Here is an 18,397-nt window from a genome sequence, read left to right on the forward strand (position 1 = left end):
CCAAAGTAGTAAAGACGTGTGATGTGTTAGTGGGGTTTATATAGACTGTTTGTTTTGTATTTATTATATATATTGTTGGCTTATAGGTCTGTAAATAATCTGTACGCACAAAAAAAGTGATGTTGTGTGCAAAAATTTATAAATTTAAAAAAAAGTTGAATAAACCATTGATTGGTGCAATTTCAAAAGCAGACTGCTATGCTTCATTCATAAAGTCATGTTAAAAGGAGCCCTGTGAGTTAAACTCAGTACTGGCATTCGTTTTGTTAGTTGACTATGAGATACAACAGTGTATTTATCTGCAGGGGCATGCTCTGCATTGGTCTCATCACCTCTGTCTGCCGAATGGGGCAAATTACTACATTTCGAATTAGCTCAAAGGCTCCATGGCTGAAGATCTTCTGTTGGTACTCGCAAATGTTAGTTAGCACATGGGCAAAATATGGTATCTGCACTCCTGCCAACAACCATTGGACATGTTGATACCACAGTAGTAGAGACAACACACACTACAAAATAGGTGTGTTTCTTGTTTCCATGTGCCACTCACCTTCTTGTGGATTGTGTGGCGCACTGTCAATGCGCCTTCTGAGGGCTTTTTTGCCTCTGCGCCCACATTGATAATACATCACGAGCACAGAGGCAAAGGGATTCCCTCGTTTGCATATGACACGCCCCCCATGCAAATGAGGGGATGCCCCCTTGAAGATGGCGCTGGCACTTTATGTGTGCCAGCACTATTGGTATTACAGAGGGGGTCGTACAAGTGTCTGCAGCACTTTCTGTAATACCAAAGTGTCCCAGGGGTGCACAAAGCAGGCGCATACCCCCATTATGCCCCCGGGGCACTTTATGTAATAGGTCCCCTGGAAATTTCCGGATTATTCCCCTTCTGTTAACATTTTCTTATTCATTTAATTATGCTTTTTGATGCCCAAGCTTTCCTTGCTGAATTACAACTGTGTTTGTTGAAGGATCCACTTTATGCCCCTTTGAAATCTGTCCTCTTCTTTCATTATGGAAACCCTTGTTTGATATTCAATGGCCAATCCAGTTGTATCACAAATGCGGAGGGAGAATTGTGCATAAATGTTTACAGCTGTATGGAGACAAACTTCAGAGGGTCATGAAATATGTCAAAGAGGTGTTGGGACTCAAGCAGGGGCATCTTTGTTATTAATGCCGCTCATGCAATGGCACTCTAGCTCAGAGGCGTTAGGGGATAGCTGCACTGTAATCACAGTTGTCTTTTAGTACACAGCCAGGGGCACTAGACTAATGACCTTTCCATGACACACTTGCTACTTCACTGGACCCATTTATGTTAGTTCCTTAGATAAACGCCAGAACAGATTAGTATAAGCTATAACGGAAGCTACCATCAGAGTCCCGGTATCTGTTCCCGTGGGCTCTGAGATCGGCTCGCTGACAAATGCGTCCTCTCCTAATTAGGTACTGTGTCTGTACTCTTGACACAGAGTAATTTGGAAAGCCCGATGGCTAAGCCATGTGCTAGCCGCTAAAGAGCCCACGGGAGCAAATTTCAGGACTTGAGGTAGTTATTTGGGAAAAGAAACATCCGCCTATTATCACTGAACCTTTAATCCACAGAGACACCACTAAAACCCAACGGATATCTCAATACAGTAGGATTCCACAAGCAATGTTGTTACACAATTTCCTGAAGGCACTATGCGAAAGTAACCTATAGAATCATGGCGAGCCCTTCCAGGATTGATTGCCTCTCATTAAAGAGCGACGCTAGCGCTCCTTGATAGAACCACCGTTTTGGATTCTTTGCAAACCATATCAAAGAGGCTACACACCATTTATTTTGCCTTGTCCTATAGAAGAGCCACATTTGATGCTCAACCATAGCACAGATTTACCAGGGTCAAAACGTCGATGCACAATTAGAAGTTGTACATTCCACTGTAACCATTACAAACTGTTTAAAGAAAATTTTAGGTCCCTGTGAGAATATATATCTGTTTTCCACTCCGTGTATGAATGTTTTTGTCATTTCTTTTTGTATCCAATACCTTTGTTATGATGTATGTACTTTATACACGTTATTTCACTTTGTATCACATTCCTCACCAGATACTATTGTGTGTAGTACTTGCTTTTCTATGAATGACCACTTCTTTTGACTAAAATAAATTGCTGTATGCCACAATTAATTTTTGCTATTTTACTTGCATCATGTGTTTAGATCATTTTCTCTAGAAACATTTGTTGATATCCCAATGGAACAAAGGGATAAATTACTTTGAAGTTGCTTGTCTTTGTAAAGTGAGTTATGGCGGAACCATTGTTTGCTTCATGTGATTGTCCCCAGGTTCTGCACGATACTGGTTATCCCCATTGATTAATTCTGTCAGTAGACACAGTCACATTTGAGTTGGTAAAGCCTTTCAGGCCAATTCTAAGCCTGAACTGCATAGAGAGATCAGGAGACCCACTCATGCGCCTTGGCTCGCTCTTCAATACTGTTTTCTTTATCTGGGTGTTACTTATGCTGAGACCCTGCTGGGCTTCCTCTCCTAGACAGTCTGTTTTCCTGCAGGGCCTGGCACACTACTTCCATATTTTAGCAGGCATGCAAGCCTTTAGGCACTACACAGACCCTCAGATCGATCAGCAGAAAGTGCACACTTTTGGTGATGTCCCCTTACCTCGGGGGAGGCTGACTGTCAGGCAGATATCAGCTGTTGTTACACAGAAGCAGTTCGCACACTCTGCAGAGCACTTACATCATTGGTCGAGAAGCACTTGGGGCTGATACAAACCACAACCTTTGTGTACCACTATGATTCTCCTCCAAGTACTACTGTGGCTGTCTCTAAGTGGGAGTAACAACAACATCAGCTTAATAAAGTATGAGGTCCATGCACATAGCTGTCATCAACCTTTCTAAAGCAGTAATAATGGACAGGCAAAAAAGCAGGCCTCGCCAAGAAATGTGATCACCTTGAACTACAGCAATTGCACTCTCAGCCTTCACCCCTATTATCCACCCAGTGGCAGAGCTCAAGAAGAACTAATCAGCCTGCCCTTACTAACAAATATTCATGGAATTCTTCCTAAAGGTAGTCCCGTCTCCTTCCTCCTGACCTAAGTGTCAAGATGTCCCCCTCCAGCCACAGGAATGCAGGCAACACTTCCACTGTCTGGGGAAGCTGTCCTCATCCTCAATGCTGTGCCATGCGAAACCTGTTAAAGTATATGCAAAAGTGATGGATGGAATGCTTGAATTAATCTCAGCAACTGATAATTACTCTAGCCACATCCCAGTCCATTGTTATTTTGCACACCATGCCACCTCAGTTTAGCCTCAGCCATATGAAAATCAGTCTTGACCCTGCTCCAGTGGCAACAATTTAGCCCAAACTGCCAGGCCAGGTCTCCCTCAACTGGAAAACAAGCAACTCAGAACCAGGTTTGTCTTAGATAGGGCTCATCAGCCAGGTATAGCTTGACTCCAGTGACAGTATGCACGGAGCCCACGTCTGGTCATACCCCTCCCACTTAGGGTGACACGCTAAACTATACAAACAAGTGATGGATGCAATGGTTGAATTAATCTCAGCCATTGGAAGTTACTCATAGTCACATGCCAGTCCATTGTTATTTTGCACACCATGCCACCTCAGTTTGGACCCAATAACGATTACTGGGATGCAGACCAGTGGCTGAGATTAATTCTAGCTTTCCATCCCTGACTTTTTTTTATACTTTAGTATGAGAAATCTGTGGTGTCAAAAATGGATCCTCCTGCATTTGGTACTCAGACTCCCCCCCCCCGCACACACACAGCAGTCCTTCTACAAGTATCATAGGATAATTGTACATGCACACACACTTGAGATGCACACCGGTTTTCAGGGCAAGGCTCCGGTTTTCACTTTATAAGGGAAGGTTACACAAGACAGGTTAGTAGGGTGGACTTTCAATGACACAGATTAAAGGTCTGAACAAATATAAACTCACAAAACATTGTAGACTGCCACCACCGCTTTTTGAGCCACACCTAGGACAGGAACAGAAGTCCTCCATCCATTATGATGGCATGTGTGGTGTGCCCCTCCATGTCACAAAACTCGTGCTAGAGCTTGCATTGTCATGGACTGGTCAAGGCTTCTGTGCACACTCTAGGTTAGTGTGATGTCAGGGCCAAAATAAAAGTCAGGATACCAAATTTACATGTAGCTAGGCAGTCAGGGCAGGGAAACAATCCTGTATATCAACTGTCCCAAAAAGAATGCTGTCCAAGTACAGGTGTTCAGCTTTTGTGTTTGTACTCTTAAATTGTAATACTTGTACAACCACTGCTTTCCTAGAGGTAATTGCCCAGCGCCGCTGAGCCGTGACTCACCCTCTGAAAGTGGTAGGGGCTGACATAATTTATACTGAAGTATCCAAAAATGCTTATTGTCAGGAACTGGGCTATTGAGGATGGTGTGACCCCCCTACCAACTTAATAAACACAATATGGCTAGTTCAAAACAAAGTCCTGATATAAGCTATGCTTAGCCCATTGTAGCTATGGTACATGCAGCAGGCAATTCCTAGAGATGTGCATATTTAACTCAAGGTGTGCCAATAATTTTAAAGTAAAGTACACATCACCACAAAATGTCCAATCCAGTTTATAAAAATAGGGAAACATGTAATGAGAAGTGGCTATACCAAGTGGGTCATCCCCGTCAAAGTCCTTACCTTTGGGCTCTAAATTGGAAGTCAAAATCTTCCATTGGGGCAAAGTCTAAGGCTGTGGCTGGTGGGGGTCCTTGAAATCAGATTCATCTTCATTGAGCTCCCGCTGAAGCAATTGGTTTATGGTGCTAAATATTCAGTGTAGGACAAAGTTTGATTGAGGGTACTTTGCCAGTTTGATAGATGGCTCAAATTTGTTCCTTTAGATGTAATCACTTTTTGGGCAATCAAAATCCTCCAGCTGAGCAACATTTTTAACTGTACATGGGGAGGGTTCCACGAGGCAGCATGCCTTTAGTGACATTTCACACAGAACCTCTTTTCAAAGTGTCAAAAAGCTCAGAGTGGGTCACACCACGCCCCATGTTTATCTACTGTTGGGAATCTTCCTTTTCGTCAGTCCTGCAGCACATAGTGCACAGCACTGCTTCTAGGCATCAGGTATCTCTCCAGCCAGGTATCCTGCAAGGTCCAGTCCTTTGTGGTCAGCTATGCCTTATTGGAGCCAGGAGTGCTCCTGCTTTTTGTGATGCTAAGGCCGAGAAAGAGGTCAGTCACTTGACCACGGGAGAGTATTCCAGTACTTGGAAGTCAGACAATCTTAAATGAGTCTGCCACTTCCAGCAGAAGTCAGGAGTTTTTTTTTCTCCAGCTGGGCCTTCTTCTTCAGGTAGGATCTTCACAGGTCCAGAGATGTGCTGAGGATTTGGTGATTTGGGTTCCAAATATATCCTGTGCAGTAGCGGGTGACTGGATAGATTCTGCTACCCAATCATAACTATTTTCTTGCTGCCTTATGCATCTCTATCTCTTTGCCGTGTTGTAAAATTACCCAGGAGCCTTTATTTCATTATGTAAGAACCCTTCTGCCCCCAGGCAGGCCTCTTTTCAGCTTCTATGCCAATTCTTTATTTAAAGTATCTCTGCTCCAATCTGACAGTGTCCAAACTGGTTCTTTCCGCCACTTTGACTGAAGCCTAGTTATCTAGGAGGGTCCTCGGAATGAATAGGAGAAACCGTCCCTACCATCTCCAAGTAAAAAGTGGTAGCGCTATGGATGTCCTTAACCTCATCGATGCGTGAGATATTCTTCTCCTGTGCTGGGCCATAATAGAACTGGGTGTGGTCATGACGAGCTCAGCTCGTCATGAGCACACGAACACCGTGCCTCATGACGAGCTGAGCTCGTCATGAGCATCGAAGGGGTTAATTGCACAAACTATTCCTACCCACTCCCAGATAGCTAATCCCTGCTAAGTGGTCAGTTAACACCTCCCTTTTGTTACTGGGCTGAGATGCAGTCTATTATCTTCATTGCCTCGTTCATTAACTGGCACAGCTAAGGATATGTGCTCCATCTCTCGGGCTGTGATGAATGGCATGGCGAGTTTCAAACCATGTCTGGCTCAGGCTGCCAAAAGCCCATTTTATCATGTTACTGACCCACTTTAGTTATCAAAAATAGGATTTCATCATTAAATCAGATTTTGAAAATTAAGTAAGTAATAACTTTGAAGAACTTGTATTTTCCCACGCTGAGAAATACAGTTATATATTTTAATCATGTATTAAAAATGTAGTTGGAACTGCTCATTGACATAATTTTTAGGCCTTCGTTAATATGAACGTAAATCTTTAAATATGGAGCACCACACTTTGTTAAATATTAAGCACCCTGCCTCGTGGGCTAACAAGGTAGTCCATAGGATTCACATATTAAAATATAAAACAAGTTTTCCTAAATGGTGAAAGCCCTTTTCCTTGCCATGTTTTACTGCAGTGATTTTCAGACTGAGGCACAACTAGAGCACAGGACTTCAGGCATACATACATTTTTGTCATATATGTGGGAGGTGTAATTACACACTGCTGTCCACCCATGACAGTTAACACCTATGTCATTGGTGTATTTTCTGTGCCATTAACCATGGCCTTACAGGAATGTGAAATAGACCAATTGGGTGATATCAGTTTTACCAGTACCATTTTAGGGCCAGAGACAAAATGCACCATGACACCAAATACCGGCGTCACAGTGCACAGAGCTCTAATACCACCAAAAATAGGGTTCATAAAAAAAGAAAAAAAGTTTGGGGCTAATGTGGAAATGGCAAATTTGCTACACCCATTTCTTCTCAAACTTGTATATCTGCTTTTCTTTAATGGTAACCCCTGTTAGAATCTGAGCATCTTGTTTAAATGAGGCCCCTTGCATGTATAAAAAGGCCCATTTTTTTCAGAAGCAAAGCATGATCTTTAAAAATTAAGATATAAGTTTTAAGAAGGAAATGATGTTGTGATAGCAGACTTTTCATCTTAAAATGTGGATTACCCAGTTGACATGGAGACCTGGGAAAATAACATAGCAATTGAAAGGTTGGTCTGCTCTTTATGAACCCAATAAATATCCGGGCTTGGAACTGCCATCTTTTAATCCATTAAAGGATTTTACTCTTTTTTTATTAATATGTTTTTATTGCTTTTTTTATTAAATAAGCAATTGACATGGGGTATATTCATTACACACAACAAGCAGCAATATGTGTCAAAGAGTGTATTCCTGGTCCAAACATTCGTGAACAAACAATAACTAATCATAACAAAATAGTCTTCGCAGGTCTCCCCGAAGGAATTCACTCTTGACCATTGTGATCCCCTCTACAGATTAGTTTACCTAATGCTAAATTTGGAATGGATGTTGAATCAAGGCCATGTGTTTAAAAAACAAAACAAATATACATTCCAAATATATTTCATTTTTTGTGGTGACACAGTTGAAATGTGTATTCATTAACTAGTTAAAATTCGTTATTAATCACTTACAATGGATTACATAATAGTCCAGGCACTCCTTGTGTTTAACATTCCTCCACTGTATAAAGACATAACACCTTAATTACCATAGGTGACATTGCTTTACACTAACAGCCTGTCGGTTCAATTAACTATATTAATGTCAACATGTTCTTATAGACAATAAACCTGATGTGCAACTTTTTAGGTCGAGTCTGGGCATCGCACACGCTGCTCTGCGAGGCATGCTTTATTCGAGTATGGACTTGAAGCCCTGTCCACTCTTTGCCCATATTTTTCATTAGCTTGTGTCATTGTTCTTCTCAAACGCTGGATTTTGATTGGTTAATAGGCTTGTTAGTCCCTCCTTAGTACCCCCTTGACTTCATGTGTAACCTCCCATGATGACTGGCCCTTTTACTTCTGTTGTTACACAGTAGGTCTTATTTAGTCTGTAAGCACTATTTTCTTTAATAAGTTTCTTCTACTGCAGGCACAACATGCCTCCCTGCAGCAACAGCTGCTCTCTTGCTCCTTGGATACAGCTCCACCCCTTCACCCCTATCACCTGTTCGAGGTCTGTTTATTTCTGTTTATTTCGGTCTGTTCTCTTTCCTCACCCCCAACTCCAACCCCACTTGACCACGCTGTTTTAAAAATAATTTACATTAGTAGATTACGTGATTTGATGCTGAGCAGATGCTGAGGCTCGAACACTGGTCCCCAGCTCCAGAGTCAGTAGTTCTGACCCCTGAGCCACATCCTTTCCCTCCAGGGGTAGCTCAACATTATATATATTTGCTTGTTGAAGCATTTGCCGCGTTGGAAGTAATAAGGCGCGAGTACTAAGTCCAGATGGAAAGGACATTAATACTGCACGTTACTTTTGTACCTAACACGTATTTCTGTATAGCGCTACCCGTCGCCTGTCGGCTGCTTTGGAGCGCTGTCATTGGTGTGACATAGTGTGCCGGTGGGTCATCTCTAATGCAAAAAAAATGTGAGCCCACAGGGTTACATCCATTCAGAGGGGGACTGTCTCGTTGGTTGTTGTTTTCAAGCGTCCATACTGCGCTTTCACATTAATAGAAGCCAAGCCCCTTTCTTTAGACGAGACGTGTCTAAAGAAAGGTCCGCGTCCGCTATTAAAGTGAAACCGCAGCATGGGGCGCTTTTACAAAAAAAAAAACATTTGCTTGTCAATTTGAGAAACAAATGCTTTTTTTGGTAAAGCGCCTCATACCCTGCTTTCACTATAATAGCGGCCGCTGAACATTCTTTAGGCACAGGTTGTCTAAAGAAAGGGACGTGGCCTCTATTAATGTGAAAGCGCTGCATGGGGAACTTGTAAACAAAAAATATTTCCAATTCAATGAGTCTCGCATTTGCGAGAATTTAAGCTTTTGTCATTTACAATGCGAATAGCTCAAACTCTTGTAAATGTGAGACCTATTGCATTGAAAATACTTGTTCTTCTAATACTGTCAATGTGTCGGCTTCCCTACACAATTAATATGAAAGCCTAATTCAGAAATGTGTATTCGCAAACATGCATTTTATTTCTTGCTTTAAAAGTAGGATAGGGGTGTCAGTGATAAAAATGGAGCTGGGTTTATTAATGTAAATATACCACTGTCACGCATGCGTGGATGTGGTTGTCTTTTCTGATTCATTTGAAGTAAAATCGTTTCTGTCCTTAATTAACTGTAAAAAACTGTTGGCAAAATATGTTACATGTTGTTAAATTTCAAATCAATCCCATTTAATGGGCCATGTGTATGTCGCTGCCCGGACTTAAAATACTGGCTGCTAGTTCTGTATGTTACATAAGGCTACTTGGGTACTTTGTACGCAGGGCGGGCTTTGGCGCTGGTGGCGCTTGTTGCGACAGTCCTTTTTGGCGCCCCCACACCCCATGACCGCCTGCTCGTATTTTTTAACTACCACCAGGCAAAAGTGCCCCTCATCTCCCCAATCATAAGCTATTGCTCAGAACAGCACCTTCCTCCCCTTAACCCCTTGCATGCTCATGACAAGCTCAGCTCGTCATGAGCTACATTGCTCCGGTGCTCATGATGAGCTGAGCTCGTCATGGCCTTTAGAACGCTCGCACGCTGGGCAAATTCCCCTGCTGTGCTGAGCGTTCTAAAGAAACGGGTGCGGCCGTGACGAGCTCAGCTCGTCATGAGCACAGGAGCACTGTAGCTGATGACGAGCTGAGCTCGTCGTGAGCATGGGCGCGCTGCGCGTGCCCCCCTACTCCCCAGCACAGCAGAGGAATGTACAAAGCAGGGAAGGGGTTAAGGCCAGGCTCTCCACAGATCAGCGCCCAGTGCAGCCGCACCTGTCGCACTGCCCTAAAGCTGGCCCTGTTTGTAGGTTTGTCTGTTAGTCCATGATACCACTGTCTGGCTGTTGTTATAGTATAACGTAATAAGAACACACCTGGCTGCTACATTTCTCATTTTCAAGAAATCCCTGAGAGGTTTGGACTTCGAGTGTGACCACGGTAGAGGCAGCCGTCGAAGAGCAAGTTAGGGGGCCCACAGTGTGGTGTGTTATCCAAAGGGCCACATCTCACAGTTTAGTTCCTTGCCTTATTAAAGAGGCTATGCTTTGTGTGGAAGACCTGCTGATGAGTATATGAACGTCAAAAGACATCAACGCTGATATGTTTAGATTTACAAAACTTGACACAGGCGCTGTTTTTTGAAGCTTTTCATTCCTGCTGTCTGTCATCTGCTACAAATCGAAAATAGGGTTTGTTTCCATATTCATGACTTTTCACAACTTAAGGCACCTTTTCCTTGTAAACAGTGCCTAGGAGGTGTTAGCGTGAAGAGAATTGTAATGCCTGTAAGTTACTGCGAGAGAGTCACTATTATGAGTCGAATCTACAAAAAGTGTGCGTAAAAACAATGTGTTCTCCATATGTGCTACCTGGGATCCGAGCCAGCATTTTAATCAGCTGGCCAGACACAAGGGGCTTGATGGATGGGCGGGAGGCTGGGAGTTGAAAATATTTGGCATTCTCTCCTGACTTTGTCTTTCTTTTCCACATGCAGCTCTTTCCAGGTGGATATAATCGTTGATATCAGGCCCCTTCACCCAGACTCCACGCTTGTCAGAGACCTTGTGCTTATCCTGAAGTGTGAAAAGGCCGTCAACTGGGTTATCAAATCGCATGACATCCAGGGAAAACTGGAAGTGCTGGTAAATTGATAAAAGGCTGTCTTTCTTCTCTGATTGTCATCATCCTGCTCATATACTGAAATGTTTTGAGAAATGTATGTCATAGGGCACTATAAAGTAGTACAGTATTGATTACTTATACTGCACCCTGTGCTTGGGCAGGAAGCATTCCTATCACTAGTGCAGTGTTATGTGCACAGCGTGGTATGGAGTCTTTGGGTCCCACGGCTACTGTATTTAGAAATCCGAACACTTTCCAGTAGTACGGTATTGTTCACTTAGGCCCATATGTACGATTCTTCCATTTTTCATTTCCTAAATAGCGAATCCCAACAAACGGCTTGCTAGGAAATGCAAAATGTAATATACAAATATTGCGATTTCCTAATAGCGATTCCTACAGAGTCGCAATCGCTATTAGGAAATTTCTATATAGGAAATGTGCCATCAAATATGCCTGAGTGTGGGCTACTCCTTGCATGTCCATGGAGACCATACATACCCACATGCCACTAACACGGTTTATGAGTATCCTTGAGTGAGCTCAGGTTCATAATCTTGGGACAGACAGCTTAAAACAGATTCTGACAAGCATAAAGGATATGGTCTGGTACTGCCTGAGACCCCCTCCAATTAATAGGCCAAATACTCTTTCGGAAATGGGGACCCGCCCAGCTCCCATGGTGGCTCGCTGCCCACCTCTTCCCCAAGGCAAACAATGCAAACACCACAACTGTTTGGATTAGGGGTTGTAGTAACCCCGGACGTATTTTATTACATCAAATCATCAAGAAACATTAATATTATTATTTACATTATGCTGACCTCCCTGTAGGCGTTGCCACCCTCTCAAAGCTTTGCGCACTATAAAATTGCCAATGGGGTCCCCCTTATCCCTAATTTTTGCGAAGAAGGAAATGGCTGCTGTGTGTCACCTTGCAGATGCTACTGAGTGCCCCTGATCTCTCATGGTTCTCAAATAGGAAACAATGGACCCAGTGTTGTGCCATTTCTGCTCCCAACCGTCCCCCAAGAAATAGCAGTAAGCCCCAACCTCCCCTTCGTATGCCCTCCTTGTTCTGGGTGCTAGGCTAGCTGCCACGAGGTCCGATAATTGGGGCACCAAGCTGCCAAAGCTGTTCTGGGAAAGACATTGGGTTCTCTGCTGCCTCTGGGTGATGAGACTTGAGTTTTCTTGAAGCCTTCCAGTCTTGACTGGGGCTCGGAACACGAAGGAATCTTGGTTGGGAAATCTCTATATCTGTACTTCTAAAGACCCTAAGGACGAATACAGGATACTCGGATTCCCGCGGACTTCGCATCTGAGGTCTATCTTCGAGCCCCTGTGATTGTGACTGCCGCTAAGCCGCTTTCGTGTATCGCTTTGGAGACGAGATACCAAAATCTTGCTGATGTCCTATTATCTGGATTGAGGACTTTATATATTTGCGTTGCCTGAAAAAGGAGCATTTGACTAGAATTTCTCTTGATGCAAAGGTGTTTCCCCCTCTGTGAATCTTGGAACTGGGATCGTTAATATGCTGTGGCTATTGATGTGAGATTTTCTCTCGAAGGTTGTTTAGCAGGCCCTACCTTGAGATTGGCTGCTGGTTTGATTGTTGTGTCCTGCCCCACTCCCCCGACGTGAAAGCCCTGATGAAGGTGCGACCATAAGACCGGGCCAAGCACCGAAACGAGCATCGGCGTTGTTACTTCGGATCCTGCTAGCCCTACCTTGAGTCTCCGGCTTCTTGCTGAGAAGACTCTTCAGGGTCCTCTTAATGTACCACTCTGGGAATTGATGATGAGGATGGTGTATGAACTGTGTTTTGTGTAATTAGTTGTTTGAATGTGTGAGGAGTTGCGAGTGAATAGAAGGGATGATGTTGAATGAATGCTGAGAGGGTGATGTGGGGCCAATATGGAGTTCTGTTAAATGTGATTTGTTACCAATTTTACTGTTATTTAATTGTTGATGCACTACAGAAATATACTCAAAAAAGAAAATAAAAATTTGTATTTTTCTACATGCGGTCTGATTAATCATGTGGTCTGACTGTGTTTTCTGGTGAGCTCAATGTTGCGAATTTAAAACCATTGGACTCCTTGTGAGCCGCTAATATGGATCACTGAGGGCAGATTGTTTCTAGTTTGGTTGTTCATTTCTTCCCCTGCTGTCTGCCTTGCATCTTGTACAGGGGGCCTAGTTTTTTATTGGTGATGAGACCTGAATACCTGCATCTTAAAGCGAGAGAGCACATCAGCAGCATGGTTCAATATTCCTGGCACATGTTTGGCTCTAATCAGTAGATTCATTCTCATACACAGCAGTATTATCTCCTTTAGTAGGCGCTACATACACCCAATAGGGAGCAAACAAAATCTTGCATTGGGGGGGCCTCAAATAGGCCAGCCACTCTGCCCAAACTAAATTCCTTCTCAATTTTAGCTGCCGCCACCCTTTCATTAGCCCTGAGCGATAGCTGATTCTGTCAGTGCGAGAACCCCACATAACCTGGCGTGGGGATCCTGAAACCATCCCTGAAACCTTCAAGCAAAATCCTAGCAGGCTTGGGGCAATTGTAACTGTTCAACCACAGTATCAAAACACGTGTAATAATGGGAGATCTGGCCTTATTCCCGCTCAGACCCGCTTCTTGCCTCCTTTGTCCTTTGCTTTATTAAAGCACTTGGACTCTGGTTGTGAGGAGTGCCACAGAAAGAACATGCGTGTTTGAATTTACATGTGCCAGCTTCTCTGTTACACGAGCACCTGTTAAAATCCCAACACGCCCCTTACCTTTACCCCACCCACGAGCTGCCTTGGTGTTCTGCACAAAAGGGCTGACTACGAAAGGTGTCCTGCGACTGACCCTGAGTGGTATTCTGACGACCCCCTCTGACATGTGCTAGGTATATGATCATGTCAATCTGATTCCATCCCAGGGCCGGATCAGATGACTTAGCTCTTCTAAAGTCCTTGTCATATTCTTTCCATCCACTGCCCCCTTAAGTGTCATGCGCACAAGGATTCTATTCTGTTAGCAGGCCAATTCTGAAACAAGGCCTGGGAAACGCTCACCTATTATTGATGTGAAAAACGTAAAACCTTTGATCCAATTAACCAACGTTTCCTCAACCCTAAACTTTAACAACATGCTAGCCCACTCACCCGGGTGTGTCCATTCCTTATTCTTTTTGGCCTCCTCCCTTTCTGCCTCATCCAGCAACAGGGAAAACATATTCACATAGAACCCCTTCCAAATCTTTTCTTTAGTCTCCTGAGACACATGTCGCCCTAGTTGATCCCTAACGGAGCAGACTTCACCTAAACCCAAAGGTGGCAATGTTTGCGGCATACCCGTTAGTGCTGCCGCCGCTGGCTTTGCTGCTCCTGCATCTGCTGGTGTGGCGGGGACTCCGCCACTCTACTTTGGCCATGTATTCGCCCTCGTTGTGCCAACTGCTGGTCAGCTAGTTCACCTTTGGGCTGCACCCCATCTAATTGGGCCATTATCTGTCTGGCCTTTTCCAATGCATCCTCCCCAATACCCAACACCCCTGCTGCCGGGTACCAGTTGCCCACCTTTCTCAGCCAAGGAAGTACCGCTGCTAGATTAGCTACCAAATCGGGCTGGACTGGCATGCCCCTGGTCATAGGGACCATCGGGGCCTGTCGGGTGCCCCCTGTTGCTCCCGGCTGCCCGCCAGTGGGAGAGGGGCAGACAGTGTAGTTGGCTGACCCCCGCAGGAGCTCTTGCTCCCTCGTCGATCTCCAGCAATACCCGCATTAGGCTGAATAACGGTGGCATGTGGGTCCGGTACGGGCTCCACAGACCGAGGCGCCACTCCTCAGGGGCTGGTGCTGTGGCCCCTCTGTCACATCCCATTCGTTAGCTAGAGGTGCCCCACCTATCCTAGGTCTAATCCTCTTAGGCACTGGGGAAAAAGCTGCTTTAGGGGCTACCCCAATCCGCCGGGGCCTATCCTCTGCCCACTCCTGGCCATCCACCTTCTCCTTTAAGGCGGCCAAAACCTCCCCCATATCATCAACTTTTTTCACCATGGACTCCATTGACCCCATTTTTCTCATCATGGTTTCCATAAAATTATCCATGCTTGAACGCTGCTCATTCCGCTTCACCTTAGGGGCCATTTTTCTATCCACCCCCAATACATTGAAACCACAAATAGTACAATAGACTAGCTTCTGGAACCAGGGGCCTTCAACACAATGTGCCACCTAGTGGAGTAACCGGTTACTTAGGGCCTACAATAGGCTAAAAAGGGAAATCCTTGTGTCCTCAGCTCCCACCAACTGTTTGAAGACTGCAAAAGGATCTGCTTCTTCCAGCGTCGGTTGAAGATCCACCAGTCACTTTATGGTGTGCACACACAAAAAGCTCTGCAGTTCCTGCAATGAGGGGGGAACAAAGAAAACCAAATTGCGCTGCCCACACACAACGCGGCACACCCGGCAATGTATTGCTCCAGAAAACGCTCCTAACGCCAAAGCGGGCAAAGGATAAGGAAGCGGTGCCACCCTCCCCCTGGCAAGCTAAAAACTGCACACCTGCCATGTGGTAAAAAGCTGCTGATTCCCCCGATGCTGTGCCTGTTATGCAAAAGAAGCCGGAGTACACCCAACACTCACTCCGGCCTGCTGTGGTCCCCAACAGCCGATTCCCCCGATGCGGCGACTGAAGCCTGCAGGGGAAAAAAAGAAAAGGTTCACAACTGCTCCCCTCCTCCCCTGCAGTCTCCGGTGCTTGTTTCCGCCTTGCTCTCTGTAACTCCCCGATGCCACAGGACACGCCGGTTCTTGCAACTTCGAGAAGAACAAGCATTTGCAATGCAATAGGTCTCGCATTATGAAAGTTTGAGCTATTGGTCTTGTAAATGACAATTTTTTAATTTATGTGTTGGTTTTGAAAATAGCTAAATTAATAGCTTTGTCATTTACAATGCCAATAGTTATAACTTTCGCAAATGTGACACCTATAGCATTTGTAATGCAACATGTTTTGTATTTATGTGACTTAGATGAATTGATATTACAAATAAAAATAGCTTTTAATTGTTTTAAATAATTAATACTTAAATAAAAGTGATTGTAATTTATAATGGCAATAGCTTAAACTTTTGTAAATAACTTTTGTGAAGATTATGTTCAGTTGTTTATCATGAGTGTCAATGGTAGGTGCTTTTGCCTATCTCTAGGGTCAATGACGGGTGCTGTTGACCATCACGAGTGTCAATGGTAGGAGCTGTTGCCTATCATGATTTTCAATGGCAGGTGCTGTTGCACATCATGAGTTACAGCGGTGACCATGGATTGGTACCCAGTTGATGGATGGGATCTATTGCCACTGGGTTGTCAATCGTACCAAGTTCACTGTGTGGAGATGATATGGACATCAGCGCTGGCCTGTGTGAAAGTGATTTTCGTGATGGCACTGAAATGGTCGTTTTTTCAGTGTAGATGAGACCACTGAAAACATTGCTCTTGTGGCATGAATAATTATGTTGTTACAACTGATTATGGTGGCACTGACATTTGTGCTTAGGTCAGTGAGATTGTGCATGAGCCTAACAGAGGTGTGGTCAATGTCACCAGCAGAGCATTTGATGGTGACCTGGCATGAATGATGGAGAAGGCCTCAGTTCTATCTAGATGCCAATGCTGCCAGTGCTGACGGTGGCAGTGACGTCGGTAGCTCTAGCCAATGATCGAATTGTCCATGGTGGCTGAGGTCCTGGGTGAAGAAAGCACTGCTCCAGCTAGCATGATGGTGGCAACGAGGCTTGCTGCTTGAGGCATCAGCAGCACTGGCAGAGATGCTGTGACATTTTATGCAGCAGTAATGGCAGTGGGCACAGAACTGGCAGTGAGGCCATTTTCAGTGAGGTGTCTACACGATGCTTTCGGTATCCAGGAAGGCAGTGCAGGAGTTAACACTGATGGTAAAGACACATGAAGTGATGCTGGAGGGATCGGTGATAACACCGGAGGGTGGTGGCAGTTATGCCAGTGAGTGCTGGGAGCACTGGCTGTGATGCTGGTGGCAGCAATGCTGACGGCACCGGCGCTGCTGCTGGCGAAGCTACCACGGATGCTTGCTCCAACACTGTTGATCCTGGTAACAATGTTTATGGTATAGCTAGTACTGCTGGCAAAGATGCTAGGGTACTGGAGGTACGGATGGTGGCAGCACTGCTGGTGATATAGGCAGTAAGGCTGGCGGTAGGGGTGCTGGTGGCACTGACAACGATGCCGCTGATGGTAAATATGATAAGGGCAGTGATGCTGTGGAATACATACGTATAATCCTGCTGAGAGGTATCTAAAGGGCAGATGTACTGGCAGTGAGGCGTGCATGCTGGTGGCAGTGGTACCCATAATACTGCTGAGAGGTATCTGAAGGGCAGAGGTACTGGCAGTGAGGCTGTGGAATAAATACTGATAATACTGCTGAGTGGTATCTGAAGGGCAGATGTACTGGCAGTGAGGCTTGCATGCCGGTGGCAGTGATACCCATAATACTGCTGAGAGGTATCTGAAGGGCAGTGGTACTGGCAGTGAGGCTTGCATGCTGGTGGTCGTGGCAACGATAATACTGCTGAGAGGCGTCTGAAGAGCAGTGGTACTGGCAGCAAGGCTGTGGAATAAATACTGACAATACTGCAGAGACATATCTGGAGGGCAGTGCTACCGGCAGTGAGACTTTCGGCAGTGACAGTAACAGTGAGGATTGCATGCTGGAGTCAGCGGCACAGAAAATACTCCCGAGAGGCAGTGGTACTGGCCTGAAGGCAAGCATGCTGGCTCCTCTGATAGTAGTGGTACCGGTAATGCTGCTGAGAGAGATGACCGGAGTAGTGTTACTGGCAGTGACGGAGTTGGCAGCAGTAGAAGAGAAGCGTGCACTGCCGGCAGTGGTACTTCTGAAAGCATTAGGGCAGTGGTAAAGGCAGTGACGTGTTTGGCAGTGGTAGTACCAGCAGAGGTGTGTGCATGCTGGTGCAGGTGGCAGTCGCACTGCTGAGGGAGATGGCAAGGGCAGCGGTGCTACCAGTGAGGCGTGCATGCTGGGGGCAGTAGTTGTGGTTCTGATAATACTTCTGTGAGACATCGTAAATACAGTGGTACTCGAGGTAACGCCGTTGGTACCGATAGTGGTAGTACCGATGCTTGCATGGTAGTGGTACTGCTAGTAAGGGCAGTGGTACGGGCAGTGATGCTTTTGGCATTGACAGTAGTAGCCGCGATGGTGGCAGCAGTACTGCTGAGAGAGATCGTAAGTGCAGTGGTACGGGCAGTGACACTTTTGGTAGGGTTATAGTAGTAGCGGTGGCAGCAGTACTGCTGAGAAAGATGGTACGACAGCAGTACGGGCAGCGGCGCTTTTGGCAGCAAGAGTAGTGGGAGCAACGCTTGCAGCGCTGGCGGCGATGCTGCTGGCAGTGATGGGGATGACTCCGGTGCCAGTAATGACACTGACATCCAGGGAGACTGGCAAAGGGTGGGGGTGAGGCGGGGGGAGGTACTCACGTGGGCTGCTGTGGGAAAATGAAGCCTTCGGCCCCCAGCGCGCACAGGGACAGCAGCAGGACCATGGCCGGCAGCGAATAAGTGCAGGAAGAGACGCGGCTCAGAGTCCCCGGCAACGCCATCTTTCCAACAAAAGCAAAG

The 18,397-nt window shown here is 45.4% G+C and overlaps 1 protein-coding gene across 2 annotated transcripts in view; it reads left to right on the plus strand.

Moving 5' to 3' along the window:
- The window catches only part of TGFBR3 (transforming growth factor beta receptor 3), a 341,378-nt gene that overhangs the window by 217,179 nt on the left and 105,802 nt on the right, over positions 1-18,397 (plus strand). For both annotated transcript variants that reach the window (XM_086953939.1, XM_086953940.1), the window contains exon 6: positions 10,578-10,725. In XM_086953939.1, the coding sequence (XP_086810065.1) occupies positions 10,578-10,725 (148 nt within the window). The remainder of the gene's footprint in view (positions 1-10,577; positions 10,726-18,397) is intronic.

This window comes from Lissotriton vulgaris, chromosome 1_1 (assembly GCF_964263255.1).
Source record: "Lissotriton vulgaris chromosome 1_1, aLisVul1.2, whole genome shotgun sequence".
Classification (NCBI taxonomy): domain Eukaryota; kingdom Metazoa; phylum Chordata; class Amphibia; order Caudata; family Salamandridae; genus Lissotriton; species Lissotriton vulgaris.